Source organism: Vulpes lagopus, chromosome 12, assembly GCF_018345385.1.
Source record: "Vulpes lagopus strain Blue_001 chromosome 12, ASM1834538v1, whole genome shotgun sequence".
In the NCBI taxonomy this organism is placed as follows: Eukaryota; Metazoa; Chordata; class Mammalia; order Carnivora; family Canidae; genus Vulpes; species Vulpes lagopus.
In genome coordinates this window covers 12760517-12779360 of record NC_054835.1, presented here as the reverse complement: position 1 = coordinate 12779360, position 18844 = coordinate 12760517, and the positions used below count along the sequence as shown (strand labels likewise).

The 18844-nt window shown below is 56.2% G+C and overlaps 3 protein-coding genes across 5 annotated transcripts in view; 1 reads left to right on the top strand and 2 right to left on the bottom strand.

Annotated features, from left to right (window-relative positions):
• Window positions 1–107, bottom strand: part of LOC121473188 (endoplasmic reticulum mannosyl-oligosaccharide 1,2-alpha-mannosidase-like) — an 8712-nt gene extending 8605 nt beyond the window's left edge. The window contains exon 1 of the mRNA XM_041725234.1: window positions 91–107. Coding sequence (XP_041581168.1) covers window positions 91–107 — 17 coding nt within the window. The remainder of the gene's footprint in view (window positions 1–90) is intronic.
• On the bottom strand, window positions 14–1869 carry UAP1L1 (UDP-N-acetylglucosamine pyrophosphorylase 1 like 1). Its single transcript, XM_041725875.1, has 3 exons — window positions 1530–1869; window positions 664–868; window positions 14–474 (listed from the first exon to the last, which is right to left on the bottom strand). Exons 1-3 carry the CDS (start codon window positions 1816–1818, stop codon window positions 282–284), a joined length of 687 nt encoding a protein of 228 aa, XP_041581809.1. The 5' UTR covers window positions 1819–1869; the 3' UTR covers window positions 14–281.
• Window positions 1870–5519: 3650 nt separating this feature from the next.
• Window positions 5520–16744, top strand: SAPCD2 (suppressor APC domain containing 2). Of its 3 annotated transcripts, XR_005982967.1 has the most exons (7): window positions 5524–6871; window positions 9171–9283; window positions 9831–9977; window positions 10298–10405; window positions 10531–10653; window positions 10727–10910; window positions 16725–16744. XR_005982967.1 is itself a non-coding variant. In XM_041723948.1 (6 exons), the coding sequence occupies exons 1-5, from the start codon at window positions 6277–6279 to the stop codon at window positions 10625–10627; spliced, it is 1023 nt and encodes a 340-aa protein (XP_041579882.1). In that variant the 5' UTR covers window positions 5520–6276; the 3' UTR covers window positions 10628–10653; window positions 10727–10861. The 3 variants fall into 3 exon arrangements, 2 of the variants coding, with proteins under 2 accessions (XP_041579882.1, XP_041579881.1); XM_041723948.1 differs by lacking the exon at window positions 16725–16744 and having other exon boundaries at window positions 5520–6871; window positions 10568–10653; window positions 10727–10861; XM_041723947.1 differs by lacking the exon at window positions 16725–16744 and having other exon boundaries at window positions 5525–6871; window positions 10727–13712.
• The last annotated feature ends 2100 nt before the right edge of the window (window positions 16745–18844 follow it).

The window sequence follows — 18844 nt, the reverse complement described above, 5'->3', positions numbered from 1 at the left end:
CCGCCCTTTCGAGGACTCCAGCTGGGCTTCAGCCATCTAGTCCAGGGCGTGCTGGAGGCAGGGGAGGCCCCTTGGGGCTGGACCTTGTACCTGAGGCAGCTCTGCATCACTATCCAAGTAGCCCTATGGTTGTCTCATGTGACAGATGGGAATCAAGGTCCAGAGAGGGGAGGCCACTGGCCGGGACCAGAGAGCCTTGAAGCATAACGCTTCAGCCTCTGCTACAGTCCTTCCAACCTCTAATTAGGTCCTTGGTCTAGGCCAGCCAGTCCTTCCCCGGGTCAGGGGTCAGGCATACCTGGGGCCATGGCAACCTTGTCTTTCTGCTCCAGGATGGCCCTGCCATCGAAGCTCACAGCAGGCAGCATGCGCTGTTCAAACATGATCACGTTATTGGGGTCCAGGTGGAAGAAGTCATGCTCCTGGAAGAAGGTGGCTGTGGGCCCCAGCGTGAACTCACTCGTCATGATGTACCTTAAAGGACAGTAAAAGCTGAGATGGCCATTTGAAGGGCCCAGCCCCTCTGGGACCTGGGGCTCTGACGGGGGCTGGTCCAGCCTAGGTAGGTGCCGGGGTTGGGGTTCAGGTCGTGGTGCGGGCCAGGACTCATGATACCCAGGCAGGGGATTATTCTGGGGTCAAGGTAATACAGAGAAGGCACACCAGGGGATGGTACAGCGGGTCCCATGGCGCTCGCCAGCAAGCTGCTCCACCCGCTGAATCCGTTCGGCCTGCAGCTGATACAGGCTCTTCTGGCTGGGCAGCCCCACCTGATACATGCCTTTGGGGTAGGTCACGCCTAGGCGAGTCCCCTGCCCCCCAGCCAGCAGCAGCACAGCCACCTTGTTCAGAGCGATCTGGCGGAAACCTGGAGGTGCAGGGTGCCGTGAGGGGACACCTGGGACCTGCCACAGAACCACCCCTTCACCTCTCAGCAAGCCAGACTTGTGTCTAGGGCTCTAAGACTTAATAGCGTTGGGACAGAAATTTTCAAATAATCTTTTGATCTCCTGTGGGCTCGGGCCCCACACAAACCCCCCTTATCAGGACCCACCAGGGGTCGTCATGGCATCCTCCAGGGTTCATTCCCAGCCTGGGTCCTTCAGAGGGAACACCAGGTCAGGCCAGTCAGAGCAGTGCAGTGGGGGCCCTGGGCAGGCTTCCCTCAAAGAGCACCTGCCTCACCTGTGAGGCCAAGAGGCCAAGAGTGCACCTGGGAGCGCTAATGTGAAAGGGAGCGTGTGCCAAGGGGTTCCCTGAGGTCAACAGGTGTGTGGCTGGGCTGCTGGCTAGCCAGGTGTGCGCCTGCACAGAGCATTCTCCCAAGGGCAAGCCACCTGGGGGCAGGCGCCACCTTGGCGGCCTTTGGAGCCCGACACCCCAGTCGCTAGCTGCGTGGGAAAGGGGTCCCCACAAAGAAATAAGGCACGCCAGCTCCTCCAAGTACCAGCTCTCCTGTCTCCCCATGTTGGGCAAGCCCCTCCGCCAGCCAGACCCGCCCCGCCCGGGACCCCCGCCGCCCCGCCTACCTTCCTCCTCCCAGAGCAGCCGTGTCTCGGGGTCGCACCGGCTCGCGCTGCCAACGCACTCGGGGGGCAGGGGCCGCAGGCGCGCGGCCAGGTCGGGCGGCGGGCCCGGGGGATGCGCGCAGGCCGCGGCCGCGCGCCGGCAGTGCTCCCGCAGCGCCTCGGGCTCCAGCGCCCCCAGCTCTGCTAGGAGCGCGGCGCGCTGCCCCGGCGCTAGCTCGGCGCAGAAGCGCAGCAGGTGTTCCTGGCCCGCGCGCTGCAGCCTGGCGCGCACCGCCCGCTCCGAAGCCATGTCGCCTCCGCCGGCCGCGCTGGCACTCGTGACCCGAGCGCTCCGGCCGGCGTCACGGGATCCAGCGGCGGGCGACGGCCCTAGAAGGGCGGGGCTAGGACGCCCCGCCTCGATCCCGCCTCCGAGTGTCCCCTCACCTCTCTGGCCCTGACCCCGCCCCTGTCGGCTCGGCCACAGCGGGAGGCGCAGGGGCCCAGTCCAGGCGCTGGGGCTGCCTGAGGCAGGGGTCTGCGACCCCCCTGGCCCTGGCGCGTGAGGGCTGATTTCAGGCCTAGTACACCCTCTTCTGGACCCATAGCCCTGCTGGTCAGGGCACCTGAGGGGGAAGCTAGGGTCTGTCCCTCCCTGCGGCTATGTCTGACCCCTGGCTGCTGGGCCCGGGAGGATAGAGCCAGACCATCAGTAGGGTTAGGTGTCCCAATGCCACCCAGGACCCCCAAGAAGGCCACCCCGCATCCTTGGGGGCTCCCTCCTTCACACGCCTCCTCCGCACTGCCATGTAGCCAGAACCATTCAGGAGCAGGCCTTCGTCCTGCCACATTGTATTAACTGTTAGAGTTTTTTTTTTTTTTTTTTTTTTTTAAAGATTTATTTATTTATTTATGATAGAGATAGAGACACAGAGAGAGAGGCAGAGACACAGGAGGAGGGAGAAGCAGGCTCCATGCCGGGAGCCCGACGTGGGACTCGATCCCGGGGCCTCCTGGGCCAAAGGCTGGCGCCAAACCGCTGAGCCACCCAGGGATCCCCTTAACTGTTAGAGTTTAAGATACCTTGCTGTTTATAAACTCCCTCTGGGAAAAATAATGAGTAGCTTTGGCCATTTGGGGACAAAGCTTTCTTCTAGAAATTAGTTTTATTAAGACTAAAAATGATACATGGACAAGGTTAAAACAAATTCAAACGATACTTTGGGACCCAAAATGAAAAGTAACATCTTCCTCAGATTCAAATAATCTTTTGATCTGCCCTCAGATAACCCCTGTTAGGGTGATTCAAACACCTTGGAGGCAGGTTCTGCACATAGAGGCTCCCACACACCCCCTTCCTGGGTTACGAAGTAGGACTTCACAGCTCCCTGGGGACCACTCTAAGTTCTGGTGGACCTGAAAGAAATTATCTTCCCAAGATGGCCTTAGGCCTGCCTGGGGCCTTTGCACTTGCTGTTCCTCCTGCCTGGACTACTTTTTCCCAGAAAGTGACTTCCTGCCCCACTTTGCCAGGTCTTTATTTTTTTTTTTTAAGATTTTATTTATTTAAAAAAAAAAAAAAAGATTTTATTTATTTATTCATAGACACAGAGAAAGAGGCAGAGACACAGACAGAGGGAGAAGCAGGCTCCATGCAGGGAGCCCAATGTGGGACTCGATCCTGGGTCTCCAGGATCACACCCCAGGCTGCAGGCGGCACCAAACCGCTGGGCCACCGGGGCTGCCCTGCCAGGTCTTTCTACTCATGTGTTGCCTCCTTGGGGAGACCCTCCCAGGTCATGTTGGCTTGGAGATCACCCTCCCATTCACCTCTGTTCCTTCCCACCTTTCTGTATTTTCTGCTGCCCGACTTCTCCAAAGAAGGAAGCTCCATGGCAGATGGACGTGGTTTGGTTCACTGCTCTACCCCATAGCCTCAGATCAATGCCCAGCACACAGTAGGTACTCAGTATGTGTTAGTTTAATGGGTGAGTGAGTGTTGGATCCCACACCCAGCTCAGTGACTGGGCCATATCAAGTGTTCAGGGAGTGCTTGCATGAATGAATGAATGAATGAATGAATGAATGAATGATCTGCTTCAAGTTTGTGGCAGTTGAAGGGCATCTGTTAGAGGTGGAGGATATGCACAGGAGGCAGGAAACCAAGTAGAATGAGCTCCACATTCCAGGCCAGAGTCCATGTGAACTCTTACCACCCTGCACATGTGCCCTTGAAGACAAGTGTCTCGTAAACTCAGGGCTCATCTCAGAGTGACCCCTAAATCTCGCTTCAAGGTGGGGGTGGGGCTGAGATCAGAAGGGTTTGGACAGCTGAGGCTATGTAGGCAGAGGCACCTGACAGGCCAGAAAAGGAGAGTTGGCCCACCTGGGCAGACAGGTGAAGGTGCCAGAGGGGCAGAAGTGAGTAACAACCTCCTAGACAAACCTGGCAAAGACAGGTTTCTGGCCAAGGTGTCACCTGCCTTTTGCCCTAGGGCTTCGTCCAAAGGGTTCCGGGGAGCCAGGGCCCAGAAGCCAGCGTGGGTCCCTGGTTGTTACTGCAAGAGTGGAGACCAGCGGATCCTGGAAGAGGCACAGGGACGGTGTTAGGCTGGGGACAGAGGGCCTCCCCATCCACCTCCAGGGAGCTGCAAGCTGGCACAGTGAGAAAATAATTACGACTGGGTCAGGCACCTCAAGAGCCACAGGGGCCCCACGAAGTCTGGGAAGCCCCCTGGGGGCAACAGCAACACTGAAGGGTACAGAGCTAGGAGAGCTTTAGGCCAGACTGGAAAGAGGGGTGGAAGGAGGAAGTGGTTAGAATTCAGAACAGGAAGTACAAGGGGGCATGCTGTGGGCTCTACAGTTTCTTCTGTCCCTTCTACCAGTGCCTAGCCAGGGAAGCCCAGTGGGAAGCCCACGGACCAAGGGCCTCCTGCCACATACTTTCTGATGCTCGGAGAAGGCCTGTTCCTCTGTACAATGGGTTCAGGTTCACAGGCCCCTGGCCTGTGTGCTGCTGTCCTGCTGTCCTGCTGTCCTGAACTGTCATAGCACTGCTTGCTACTGCTGGCAACAGGCCTCCATATCTACAAAACCCCCATAGAGCTGTCTCCAGGCCTCCCCACCCCACCCAAGGCTGGTGTTTCCACTGTGATCTGTAGGATAAGGCTTCCCACATGCTGGCCACCCACTAGGCCTCTACTGTGGGCAAGACTGATGCCAGGCCATGGGGTGGCCCTGTCCTGCTTCCAGAACGCACAGGGAGGGATTCATGGGGAGAGAGGCACCATTGCTAGCAGAAAGCAGCCTCATGCTTTGAAAGTCAGGACGTGTAACCAGACTTCCAAGGGTGGGTCGGGTATCTAGGTGGAGTTTCAAAGGATGCAGAGTGATGACCCCAGAGCAGACGGGAAAAGGTGTTTCTGGTGGGAAAGCTACCATGTGCAAGGGGTACATGGTACCCCTATCATGTAAGGAACTGCTGTGTCCCTTAAGGATGGGGCACCTGGGCAGCTGTGCTGGAAGGAGAGCAGGAGAGGGGATGAACTGCAGGACAAGTGGCTTGAACGCTTTTCTAGGACTTTGGCTAGTCCTGCCACTAAAGAGGAAGGCACGGATGGATCGGGCTCCATGGGGAAACTCTAGGCTCACAGCTTTCTAGGTCCTTCCAAAATTCCTTACCACAATGGGGCCCCACCTTTGAGGGCTGTGAAATTAATAAAGCGAAGCCCTGATGGGGGAGCTCTCAGCAACGTAAAACCTGTCCCAGCTCACCTCACATTCCTGGGCAGGAAGAAATTCACTTCACTACCCTAACAGGAGGAAGGATTCCCTTCTTGAAGTGAGGCTGGGCTAAGCTCAAGCCTCCTCCCAGCCTGGCCAGACAGGACTGGATCCCGGCTGGAAATGAAGCAGGGGCCACTGGGGACACAGCTGGAGGAAGTGTCAGCCCGGGGAAGGGGCTGGAGCAGAGGAGAGCTGGTCAACCAGATGGGGATCTGGGGACACAGGAAAAAGTGGCTTTGTCTCGCGGTAGGCAGGAAAGGCCAGGCTATCCCCAGGGACAAGGGGAGGAGCTAGCAGCAGCGTGGACAGAGAGGCCTCTGTGAGGGGAAGCGCCCAGATGGCTGGAGCCCACAATCCTCTTGGGACTCTCCTGGCAAATGGGCCCTAAGAGTCAGGGTGCCTGGGTCAGGGGACCCCGAACTGGGGGCGAAGAGTGCCCAAGGGAGCCGGACAGGGAAGTTGAATCCCTGGAGGAGGTGTGCTTCCATCCTTGCCCCACGAGGCCACCGGGACAGGTTTTCTGTAGGGCGGCAGGCCCCGCCCCTCCGAGGGCTGAACCGCTGCAAGCGGGCGGCGGGCGGCGGGAGGCGGCGGGAGCAGAGAGAGGTCCGTTCAGGGCTGCGTCCCCCTCCCGGTGAGACCGAGGACAGGCAGAGCTCCCGGCCCCGCCCCCGCCCGCTCCGGGCCTCGGTGCAGCCCCGGCCGCTGCAGGCTCTGCGGCGAGAGCGCGCGGGGCGGGGCCCTCGGAGGAAAATCAAACCGGGCTGGCGGCCTCTCAGCCAATCCGGGAGCCGAAGGGCCAGCCCCGGCCAATAGCCGCCGCGGATGCTAATAAGCGCTGACATCACGAGGAGGGTCCATTCAAAAAGTCGCAGCTATTGTCGCGGCGGGTTGCGCGCGCCGGCCGGGTCCAGCCGTCGGGCTGCGCGGGGACGGAGCTCCGGACCGAGCCGGGAACCGAGCCCGGCGGCGGCCGCCCATGGCCGGAGCCGCAATGGCCGAGCCGGGCCGCGGGCCGCCCGGCGCTCCCGCGCCCACGCCCACGCCGGGCACGGAGGGGCTGCCGCGCGCCTTCCTGCAGAGCCTGCGCACCCTCTTTGACATCCTGGATGACCGGCGGCGCGGCTGCGTGCACCTGCGCGAGATCGAGTCCCGCTGGCAGGGCGCCGACGCGCGCGAGTTGCCCCGCGGCGTGCTGGAGGGCCTGCGCCAGGTGGCCCCGGCCAGCGGCTACCTCACCTTCGAGCGCTTCGTGGCCGGCCTGCGCACCTCGCTGCTGAGCGCCGACGGCGGCCCGCGGGGCCAGGCACGAGCCCCGACCCGGGGAGGCTGCCCGGCGCGGCCTGGGGGACCGCCGCCGCCGCCGCGCCTGGTTTTCGCTCCCGCTGATGAGCCGCGGACGGTCCTGGAGAGGAAGGCCCTACCCCCGGGCGCGCGGCCCCCGCCAGCCGTCCCCGGAGGCGCGGCCCGCAGCCTGGAGAAGCTGTGCGCGCCGGCGGAGGCAGCGCCCGGTCCTGCGGAGCCCGAGCGGCCCCAGGGTGCGGCGCTGGAGCGGAGCCCGAGCGCGGACGCTGGTGAGTGCGGGGCGGCCCGGGCCCCTCCTGGTAGCTGACCCCGCCGCCCCCCGCGACCTGCGCCTCAGGCCAGAGCCCCAGAGGTGCTGCCGGCGCCTCTCCGACCGCGGGGTGCGGGGCCCAGAGCCCTAGGTGCCGACAGGGAAGGAGCCTGTCGCCTTTCCCGCTCAGGGGCCGGAGGCGTGGCCGGGACCCGGGGGCTGCGAGGTGCCTCCCAGCTCCACCAGGAAGCCGCTCCCCCAATCCTGAGCCCACGGCGGGGGACGCCAAGGCCCCGAGCTGCGTCTCTGATGACACGTAGGCAGGGAGTTCCCGTCTAGTTCCGAGGAGAAAGGGCACCCCACCCAGAGAGGGGCCCTCACTGCCCCTTTGGGTCCTTAGTGGGCGCTCCACCGCCGAGCCAGGGCAGGTTGGAGGTTTCCCAGGAGGCTCTGGCCTGGTTAACAGGAAGAGTAAAGCAGTGGGTGGCTCTTCAGCCCAGTCCCCAAAACCTACGGGGCTGACACCAGGGAGAGACCCAGACACAGTCCCCCAACGATGGCCAGCAGAGTCCTTGCTTGGCTTCTGGTCCAGGTGGCCCTGACAGGAGATGGCTGAATGGCCCCGGTGGTCCCCTCTAGTGTTGACCCTGGGAATAGCACCTGCATTCTGGTTGGGCGCTGGGTTCAAACCCTTCAGCCCTTTCAGGCTGGAGCGTGCACCCCTGGGCGCAGGCCTCCCGGCAGCCTCACCATGACAGCCCCACCATGACAGCTGCCAGCCCTTCTACGCCTTCACCATTCTGCCAGCCTCACTAGACCTCTGCCCCAGCCTTGCCCATATTCCCCAGCCCCATGATTGGCTCTTAGGGCCACGGTGGCTCCTGGCCTCCTGGGTGAAGCCATTTGGTGGCCCACCCCAGGCTGGGGCTCCCCTGCTCCTCACTGCCCAACCTCTCTGCCCCTGAGGTGTGGGAAGGCAGGGGGCACTTGGGGGTGCAGGGCCAGTGCCATCCCTGTGGCTGCACATCCTGGAAAATCAGCCAGGGTTTGGGATTTGGGTGCCTCAGGCCTGTGGCCCAGCCCTGCTCTGTCCTGGTGCCCCATGTGGCCCTGGGTCATCTGCACCCCCTTGAGGGCTCAACACAGGGGTGAGCAGGCCAGGCTCTCGCTGTCACCTCTACAGGTAGAGGCCCAGACAAGAGGCATGGCATGTTCATGGGTGCCAGATATGGAGCTCCAAGGTTCCCCTACTTTGGGGAGAAAGCCCCCATACACACAGAGCCCCCACCCCAAGACCCAGGGCCCCCTTCTTTGGCCCTGTGAGAGCTGCTGGTCATCCCACTGAACATCCAGTGTGCTGCCATCCAGAAATCTGGGAGCTGCTCCCCAACCAAGCCCAGGTGTTCTGGGTTGTTCTCTGACGCCCCCCACCCGAGCCTCTCTCTGCTGTATCTTCTCTGCAGCCATGTGCCATGGGCAGGTTGGGACGCGATCTCTGCCTGTGCTTGGAGCCCGTCTGCCAGGGCCAGCTGGAGGCCTGCATGTCCACCCGATGCTGAGCCTGTGGACATGTCCCCTTCTTGGATCACCCACCCACTCCACTTGACCAGTGCCAGGGGCATATCCTGGGGGAACAGGGCTAGGTCCAGGGGAGGAGAGGGTGGTTTCCTCCACACCTGTGCCCTTGTGGTGCCCTGCACATTTGCCCCCACCCCCAGGGAAGCCAGCTGGCCCTGCTGGCTTTTCAGTCCTGAGAAGACTCAGCTGCAGGTGACGCCTAAACTGTAGAAGCTCGTAAGTTATGTGCTGGACACAGTCGGCCCAACTTTGTTTTATCCTTTCTGGGAAAGTTAGGTCTGGGCCACCTGTGCCCTCCCATCTCACCTGCACCAACTCCTGACTCCCTTAAAGGCCCCGAGAGACAAGGACAGAGAAACAGGGAAGGCCGGGGCCCTGGGGCACACAACGGGTGCCAACACACACTGGGGAAAGCCCTTGCCCTCGGGGCACTGGTGCTAGGGCATGTGTGTTGTGTGTACAAACGTGCAACTTCAGAGGGCACACAGCCCTCCCTGAGATGGGCGTAAGGGAGTTGGTGGGGATCGAGTGAGGAGCCAGATCCCAGGCAGGCACAGAGGCAAGGGGTGTGCAGGCCTAGGCAGTGCCCAGGCCTGCAGGCTGGGTTGAAATGGTAGGGTCCATGCAGAGGCTCAGAGTTGCCCACAACCCCCAGAGGTGCATAGGCCTGGACACCCAACCCTGCCCTGGGTTTGACAGGACGGGCCTGCAAATGAGCCAGGTCCTCACCTCTGCTGCAGGTGCGGCAGCCTGCAGGCCCCGGGAGCTCAGTGTGGGTGATGCCCATCGGGTCCTTCGTGCCCGAGGGGAACGTCGGCGGCATACCATCACCAACGGCGTGGACTGTGACCTGGTGAGTGAGGGCTCTGGGACAGCCAAGGCTGGGTTCGGGGGATGTCAGTTAATTATAAACATCTCTTTCCATGTGGGCTTGACTCCACTTGAGGGATGACTCAAGGCCAAATGAGGAAGTCCTCTAGGGAGAAGGGAGCCTGGGTGTGGAGTGGGCACGGTCCCTCCCCAGAGCTGCGCCTGCACCCGCCAGCTTCAGAGAGTCCCCTTTGTTAGGTTTGTGCAGCTCAGCAGCTGCGTGTGCACCGCCTGCCCTAAAGGAGCTGCTGAGGTCGGGAGTGTTGCCTGTGTTCCCAGGGGGAGCCCACGTGGAGGGGCCTCCCCCTCCCAGCAGGAGAAATGGGGCTGTGGGTCCCAACACAGACTCACAGAGGGCCCACATGGGTCCAGGTGCTGCACCTGTGCTGGCAGGTTGGTGCTGGCATGGGTTGGTCCGTGGGCACAGCTCTGACTTGTGGGGCTGTGGTTCATCACGCACATGCATAGGCCCACGCAGGTTTGTGCTGTCTGCGCACTTACTCACACATGTGCATCCCCCCATGTGGCAGCTAAAGCAGATGCAGGAGCTGGAACAGGAGAAGGAGGTGCTGCTACAAGGTCTGGAGATGATGGCGCGGGGCCGAGACTGGTACCAGCAGCAGCTGCAGCGTGTACAGGAGCGCCAGCGCCGCCTGGGCCAGAGCAGGGCCAGCGCTGTGAGTGATGCCACCCAGGGCTAGGCTGTCCCCAGACAGTGACCATACACCTAACCCCAGGCACTCCCAGGCAGGTGCAGCACTGCTCTACTCCAGGGCACATTGACTGTCCTTCCACCCGGGGTGCTGGGCCCCACACACACAGTGTGATGTTCCCCTAGGACACAAGATGCCCTGGAGCAGATGTCCCCCACCAGCAACACCCGTGGGCTACCTCTCTGTTCTCAGCAGTAATTCTGGGGGGGCCACCCTCAAGGCACGGTGGTTGATCTTGGGTTGGTCCTGCTCTCTGACTTTCCCCTTTCCTGCTTTCCTCCCAGGACTTTGGGGCTGAGGGGAGCCCCCTCCCACTGGGCCGGCTGCTGCCCAAGGTACAGGAGGTGGCCTGGTGCCTGGGGGAGCTGCTGACTGCAGCCTGTGCCAGCAGGGTGAGTGCCCCTCAGACCACCCAGTACCCACCTAGGGCCCACACCTGGCTTGGTGCCACCCCTCACCCTTGTCCTGGAGGCTGTGCCAAGGAATGCCTGGCCTGTCTGACCATGCCCTCCCATAGGCTCTGCCCTCATTGTCCTCGGGGCCCCCGTGTCCAGCCCCAGGCCCTGCCTCACCCTCCACCACAGGCTGGCAGCAGCAGACCATCCTCATGCTGAAAGAACAGAACCGTCTCCTCACCCAGGTAAGGGGCAAGGAGGGGTCTGGGGTGGGGGCTGGAGGCCTGGTGAGTCCTGACTGACCTCCTGCCGGCCCAGGAGGTGACCAGCAAGAGTGAGCGTATCACGCAACTGGAGCAGGAGAAATCTTCCCTCATCAAGCAGCTGTTCGAGGCGCGCGCCCTCAGCCAGCAGGATGCCGGGCCCTTGGACTCCACCTTCATCTAGTTGGCCATGGGCATGGACATGGAGCTCTCAGGGCCTGGCCTGGCAGGCAGCCCGGGTGGGTACCTCAGGCTGAAGACCACCTGACTGGCCAGGACCCAGATTTCTTCCTCTCTTCCAATCTGGGCTCCCCCAGCCCCTCAGCCCCAGGTGGAGCCTGCATGTGGGCTGTGCCCCAACATGTCCCATGGCCCCTGACACAGACCAGGTTGTAGCCCCGGGGGTGCTAAACTGGGGTGGGGCTTCTTAGTGCTAACGTGGCCCTAAGCTGCTACTACCACTGCCAGTGGACACGGGGGGATCCTCCTCACGTTTACCTGATCTTGGGCAGCTCTGGGCAGGCCCCCTCCTGTGTGTACATACAGCTGGCCTTTCCTTTATGACCTGGGGTCTCCAGTAAGAGGTACTGGTCCCACTGGGCTGCACTTCTGACCACAGACAGCAGAGGGTGCCTCGCGCTCGCGTACCCAAAACTGCCCAGCAGATGCCTCTGTGAGGTCTGTGGTCAGGTGCCCTGACCAGGGCTGGCAGGCCTGGGGGCCCAGCAGGTGATGGGGCCCAGGAGCCCCAGGGCATCTTCCCTCCCTCAGGTCCAGTGGCTGTCTTTCTCCTAGAAGCAGATGAAAACGGTAAAGGGTGGTTTCTAGGAGGAGGTCTGCTTGTGTCAGAGGTCATGCCTGGGCCAAGGCTGGCCTGCTTGCCCCTCCTCTCAGGATCCCGGACCTTAAAACAACTTGGGTTGTCTGTCATCCACCCCCTTTGCAAAACTGAGCCCATGGAGCAACCTGTGACCCACCCTCAGGGCCTCAGGCCACCAGGCATCCTGGCCAGGCCAGGCTATGGTCACCAGGGTTGCTGGGATGTGCCCCTTCCCTGGGAAGAGAGATGTGGGCATGGCTGTGCGAGAGAATGGGCCCCCCAGGTGTGCCCCAAGGTTCCTTATAGGCAAGTTCCCCCACCAGGGCCTACCCCACATGACCCAAGTTTCCCGAGTTAGAGGGCCTGCCATACCCTCCCTGGCCCCAGATTCAGGTGGGCTCAGCCATAGGAAAGGAAGACCATGGGGTTCAGGGAGAGATCAGAGACAGGGGCCTCATCAGGGATGACTCTCCAGCCCTACACCAGCCTCCGAGGGGAACCTCCACCCCAGGAAGGAGGTGCCCTATGACCTGTGCCAGCATCCCCACAGGAGCTCGCCTCCTACACTGAGGATGTGACATCACCTTTGGGTCATGTGGTAGGGGCCCCAGGCGTGAGGCTTGAGTATATAGGGAAAGACGTCGTAAACCCAGAAGGTTTAAGCACATGGACTCTCACAGCTTTGGAGAGATCCTGGGTCTGGGTTGCTGGCCATGCCCTGCCAGCCCCAGCTCTAAGCTCCCCACATTGTGCTCCAGGGCTTACAGGGAGGGAGGGGGTGTCCTGGGTGGGGCCCACATCTGCCCCGCATGCAAGCTGCCCTCCTTAGAGGATGGGGTGGGTTCTTTTGGGGGCCCGAGAACCCCTGGCCTGGACCCACACAGGCTCTGCGAGACAGGCACCCAGAGGGGAATGGGGTCCTGAAGGGAAGATGAGGTTCCCAGCACCCGCTGGGACGTGCAGGGCAGTGGCCAGCCCAGGAGAAATCCTCCCCCATGACAGTCTGGGCCCTGCCCACTGTGACTTCCCCAAAGCCACCTGTTCATGGTTCTTGGATCTTGCTCTTCCCCGTTCAGTCCCACCACCACTGCCTCCACACCAGCATCTCACTAGGATTTTCTGCTCACAGGTTCTCCCATGACATTCCAAAAAGTGGAAACTACTTGTCCCCTGTATCCTCCCATGATCCTGTGGCTCAGGGCAGCCCCCAGGCTCCGCATCCAGAGCCCTTCCCAATCCTGCCAGTAGCTGGGTTGCACCTAGACAGCCAGCCTCCCACCTCTGCTCTTTGCAAGTGGTGTTCCCTGGAACATCGCTTCCCTGCTCCACCGGCTGCTGCCCAGCCCTCCGCTAGGGAGAGAAGGGACCTGAAGAGGCTGCCGGGCATCCATATTCCTTCTGCTGACTTCACACGACTGCCTAGCTTTCTCACCAGACCTGCCAGAGATAGTCGCCCTTCAGTTGCAAGGAACATGTGAGAGAAGCTGGCCACACAGAAGGCAAGCTGGGAGTACAAATCCCTTGTGGTCTCAGTGTCCCACCCAGGGTGAGAAAACATACTCTCTTTGTTTGCAGTCTGAAGACAGGCTCCCTGTGGGCCCTAGAGACCTCAGGGGAAGGATTTAAGTGGTCCCAGGTTGGCAGGGCAGCTGGAAGGCAGACTGCCTCCTCTGCGAAGCACTAGTGACATTCGAGGCTGAGTCGTGGGTGGGGGGATGGGAGGTTGTCTTCTGTGCTGTGTGACTGTGACGATAGTGACAGTGACGACATCTCTGGCTTGTATCCACATATCTAGTTCTGACAACTAATGTCTCAGGATGTTGCCAAATGTCCCGAGGGGTGGTAGTGGTAGAAACGTTGTTCCTGATTGAGAATTACTGCCCCAGTGATTTCATGGAGGCCAAGTACCAAAGAAATTAGGCATCTCCAAATTAAAAAAAAACATTTTCACAAACAACCAGGAGTGCACTTGCCACGAGAGCCAGCAGAGACAACAGATCCTGCAAATATTTCAGATATTGGAATTATCAGAGAATATATGGCTTTTATATAAAAGAGATTCTTGAAAATATAAACACGGCACAGTCTTTATATAGTTCATCCCATGAAATAATCTTTTAGTTTATAAAGATGAGCAATAAAGCATGAAACATCAAACAACTTACAGAAATAAAATATAAATTAAAATTAAACCTCAGGGATGCCTAGGTGGCTCAGTGGTTGAGCATCTGCCTTCAGCTCAGGTGGTAACCTTGGGGTCCCAGGATTGAGTCCCACATCGGGCTCCTCGCAGGGAGCCTGATTCTCCCTCTGTCTGTGTCTCTGCCTCTCATGAATAAATAAAATCTTTAAAAAAAAAAAAAAAGAAAGAAATTAAACCTAAAATGGACTAAGCTGATGAAAGTTTTCAGCTGGAGTTGGTGAACCAGAAGAGTGTAGGAAGTGATCCAGAGCAGAGCCCAGAGTCTGATGGGAAGTGTGAATGACAGGTGAGGGTCACTCCTCTGGTTGCATTTCCTAGAAGAGGATGAGGAAGGAGGGGCAACATAGGAAGATAAGCAGGCTTCTAGTTTTTCAGAATTGTCTAGAAATCTCAGTTCTCCAATCCGGAAATCACAACAAATGCCAGCCAGGCCTGAGAGGAAGAAATACACATTCCCTCTCCCGAGACCATAGGAGAACCACCCATAAGGCCGGACCCAGAGCAACCTTTCACAGAGTGAACACAACATAAAAACATTTCAAAAACAAAAATTTTCAAAAAAAAAAAAAAAAAAGATTTTACCAACCACAGCACTTAACTAAAGAATATTCCAGAGCCAGGACCTTTTTTTTCTTTTAAAGGTTTTATTTATTCACGGAGAGAGGCAGAGACACAGGCAGAGGGAGGAGCAGCCCCATGTGGGTCTTGATCCCGGGATCACACCCTGAGCCGAAGGCAGATGTTCCACCTCAGAGCCACCCAGGTGTCCCCTGGAGCAAGGACTTGAGAAAAAAGGCAGCAGTGGAGAAGGAGCCCCGAATGAGGATGCGTTAGCCCCCCCTGCCCGCAGCAGAGCTCAGTGGTGCAGAACTGCAGGTGTCTTCTCTCTGTTTCTGAGGGCGAGGCTCGGGAGCCATGGTGCTGGCCCTGCGGGCTGTCTGGGGCCATCTCTCCAGGGCCGCTTCCAAGCCTGGCTTCTCAGCTTCCCCTAGAGTCCATGGGGGAGGGGCACCTGCCTGAAGCTCCAGAGTCACCGCGTCACCTCACCTCTGTCTTAACTCAGACCAATCCTTTCTCAGGGGTGTGGGAGGGGACTCGGGCACCACCTTTCCGGGCACCACCTTTCCGAAGAAAGAGAATCAAATAATCTATGGGCGTATTTTAGTCAACCAAAATGCATCATTAAATCTAAGTAAACATGGACTGTATACAAGTAGTAATAATAGCAATGGTGCTAAGGGGAGGAGGGGCATGGGATGGAAGTGAGATTGTGTCCAAATGGCATGCGGAAGGGAGGGCCGCAGCTGGGGCCCTCCACCGTGCATGAATTGTTCACAAGGAGGGAAACGATTTTCACTGTAGATTTTATGAAGTATGTGTTTCAAAATAACACACGGTGGCTATCCGATGTGCACCTTCCCAAGAATGGAGCTGCAGGGGAATGGGGTGAGAAAGGGGAAAAGTGCAATCTTAAGGAGAAGAGAGAACACAATTAGGTGATGAAGATACATTGGTAATCACGATATATGCAAGTAGACTCAACTCTTTTTTTTTTTAAGATTTTATTTATTTATTCATGAGAGACACAGAGAGAGAGAGGCAGAGACACAGGCAGAGGGAAAAGCAGGCTCCATGCAAGGAGCCCGATGTGGGACTCGATCCCAGGTCTCCGGGATCACACTCCAGGCTGCAGGCGGCACTAAACCGCTGTGCCACCAGGGCTGCCCTCAACTCTATTTTTTTAATTTAAATTTGATTAATTAACATATAGTGTATTATTGGTTTCAGAGGTAGAAGTCAGTGATTCCTCAGTTGGATAAAATACCCCTGTCCTCATGACATCACGTGCCCTCCTTCATGCACATCCCTCATTTACCCCATCCCCCTACTCCCTTCCCCTCCAGGGACCCTCAGTTCGTTTCCTATGGTGAAGAGTCTCTTGTGGTTTGTCTCCCTCTCTGATTTCATCTTGTTTATTTTTCCTTCTCTTCCCCTACGATCCTCTGTTTTGTTTCCTAAATTCCACATGTGAGTGAAGTCATGATGAAAGGGCAGCTCTGGTGGCGCAGCGGGTTAGCGCCGACTGAAGCCCGGGATGTGATCCTGGAGACCCGGGATCGAGTTCCACGTCAGGCTCTCTGCATGGAGCCTGCTTCTCCCTCTGCCTGTGTCTCTGCCTCTCTCTCTCTCTCTCTCATGAATAAATAAATAAAATTCTTTAAAAAAAAAAAAGAAATCATGATGAAAGTCTTTCTCTGACTGACTTCACTCAGCATAATACCCTCTAGCTCCATCCATGTTGTTGCACATGGCAAGATTTCATTCCTTCTGAAGGCTGAGTAATATTCCATTGTGTATATAGGCCACGTCTTCTGTATCCACTCAACTGTCAACGGACATCTGGGCTCTTTCTATAGTTTGGCTATTGTGGACACTGCTGCTGTGAACATTGGGGTGCGGGTTTCACTACATTTGTATCTTTGGGGTAAATATCTAGTAGTGCAATCACTGGGTCATAGGGCAGCTCTAATTTCAACTTCTTGAGGACCGTCCACACAGTTTTCCAGAGTGGCTGCACCAGTTTGCATTCCCACCAACAGTGCAAGAGGGTTCTCCCTTCTCCACTTCCTCTCTAACATTTGTTGTTTCCTGTCTTTTAATTTTTGCCATTCTCACTGGTGTGAGGTGGTATTTCATTGTGGTTTTGATTCATATTTCCCTGATTATGAGTGATATGCAGCATTTTTTTATGTATCTGTTGACCACCTGTAGGTCTTCTTTGGTAAAATGTCTGTTCATGTCATCTGCCCATTTCATGATTGGATGATCTGTTCTTTGGGTGTTGAGTTTGATAAGTTCTTTATAGATCTTGGATACTGGCCCTTTATCTGATGTGTCATTTGCAAATATCTTCTCCCATTCTGTAGATTGTCTTTTGGTTTTGTCGACTGTTTCCTTTGTTGTGCAGAAGCTTTTCATCTTGATGAAGTCCCAACAGTTCATTTTTGCCTTTGTTTCCCTTGCCTTTAGGAATGTGTCTAACAAGAAGTTGCTGTGGCCGAGGTCACAGAGGTTGCTGCCTATGTTCTCCTCTAGGATTTTGATGGATCCCTGTCTCACATTTAGATCTTTTCATCTGTTTTGAGTCTACTTTTGCATATGGTGTAAGATAATGGACCGGTTTCATTCTTCTGTATGTGGCTGTCCAGTTTTTCCAGCACCATTTATTGAAGAGACTATTTTTCATTGGATATTCTTTTTTTTAAGATTTTATTTATTTATTCATGAGAGATACAGAGAGAGAGGTGAAGACACAGGCAGAGGGAGAAGCAGGCTCCATGCAGGAACCTGACGTGGGACTTGATCCCAGGTCTCCAGGATCACACACTGGGCTGAAGGCGGCGTTAAACCACCAAGCCACCCGGGCTGCCCTCCATTGGATATTCTTGCCTGCTTTGTTGAAGATGAGTTGACCATAGAGTTGAGGATCCATTTCTGGGTTTCTCTTCTGGTCCATCGAACAGTGTGTCTGTTTTTGTGCCAGGACCATACTGTCCTTATTATGACAGCTTTGTAATACAGCTTGAAGTCTGGAATTGTGATGCTCCTGGCATTGGTTTTCATTTTCAACATTCCTGTGGCTATTTGGGGTCTTTTCTGGTTCCATACAAATTTTAGGATCATTTGCTCCAACTCTGTGAAACAAGATGATGGTATTTTTTTAAAAGATTATTTATTTATTTATTCATTAGAGACACAGAGAAAGAGAGAGGCAATACAGGTAGAGGGAGAAGCAAGCTCCGTGCAGGGAGCCTGACGTGGGACTCGATTCCAGGTCTCCAGGATCACGCCCTGAGCTGAAGGTGGCGCTAAAGCACTGAGCCACCCGGGCTGCCCAAGATGACGGTATTTTGATAGGGATTACACTGAATATGTAGATTTCCCTGGGAAGCATAGACATCTTAACAATATTTGTTCTTCCAATCCACGAGCATGAAATGTTTTTCCATTTCTTTGCGTCTTCCTCTAGTTCTCTCATGTGTGTTCTGTAGTTTTCTGAGTATAGATCCTTTGCCCCTTCGGTTAAGTTTAGTCCTAGGTCTCTTATGGCTTTGGGTGCAATTGTAAATGGGATCGATTCCTTAATTTCTCTTTCTTCTGTCTCATTGTTAGTGTATAGAAATGCCACTGATTTCTGTGCATTGATTTTGTAATCTGCCACTTTGTGAATTTGTGTGTGAGTTCTAGCAATTTTAGGGTGGAGTCTTTTGGGTCTTCTACAAAGAGGATCATGTCATCTGTGAAGAGTAATATTAATTCTAGTTTAATTGTCAGATTGGAGTTTTAGAAATTCGGATAGCTGTTTCAAGATAGAGATCTAAATATTGGTTTCAAACACAAGACAAAACAAAAAAGAAAGAAAAGCTTGAGTATTTGTATTAATATAAAAGTAAAGAGATTTGGGGCACCTGCGTGTCTCAGTCAGCCAAGCGTCTGCCTTCGGCTCAAGTCGTGATCCCAGGGTCCTAGGATAGAGTCCCACATCAGCTCCCTATTCAGGGAGGCTCCTGCTTCTCCCCCTCCCTCTGTGCACTCGAGCAATCTCTCTCTTTCACTCTCTCTTTTTTTTTTAATTTTGCTTTTTTTTTTTGTATTTATTTATGATAGTCACACACAGAGAGAGAGAGAAGCAGAGACACAGGCAGAGGGAGAAGCAGGCTCCATGCCGGGAGCCCGACGTGGGATTCGATCCCGAGTCTCCAGGATCGCGCCTTGGGCCAAAGGCAGGCGCTAAACCGCTGCGCCACCCAGGGATCCCCTCTCTTTCACTCTCTAAGTAAATTTCTAAAGTATTTTTCTAAGAAGGGGTAGTATACAGTAAAACATTGCCCCCCAAGCAGAGCAGATGAAATAAAACCCCACAGTGACACCATGTGCTGGCGAGCATGCAGGGAAACTGAATTGCTTGAATATTGGTGGGAATGTCAAGACACAGCCACCCTGGAAAAGTTAACTGGGACTTTTAATAAATAAATAAAATCTTAAATAAATAAAAAATAAATAAAATAATAAAAAAAATTTTAAAAAAATAATAAATAAAATCTTAAAAAAAAAAAGACAGCCTAGGGCGCCTGAGCCACTCAGCCACT

Coding starts and splice junctions, on each gene's coding strand:
- UAP1L1 (XM_041725875.1), bottom strand. CDS start 1,818: ATGGCTTCGGAGCGGGCGGTGCGCGCCAGGCTGCAGCGCGCGGGCCAG. Junction 869..1,529: donor GCTGCTCTGGGAGGAGGAAG/GTAGGCGGGGCG, acceptor CTGCACCTCCAG/GTTTCCGCCAGATCGCTCTG. Junction 475..663: donor ACCCGCTGTACCATCCCCTG/GTGTGCCTTCTC, acceptor CTGTCCTTTAAG/GTACATCATGACGAGTGAGT.
- SAPCD2 (XM_041723947.1), top strand. CDS start 6,277: ATGGCCGGAGCCGCAATGGCCGAGCCGGGCCGCGGGCCGCCCGGCGCT. Junction 10,406..10,530: donor CTGCAGCCTGTGCCAGCAGG/GTGAGTGCCCCT, acceptor GCCCTCCCATAG/GCTCTGCCCTCATTGTCCTC. Junction 10,654..10,726: donor AGAACCGTCTCCTCACCCAG/GTAAGGGGCAAG, acceptor CTGCCGGCCCAG/GAGGTGACCAGCAAGAGTGA.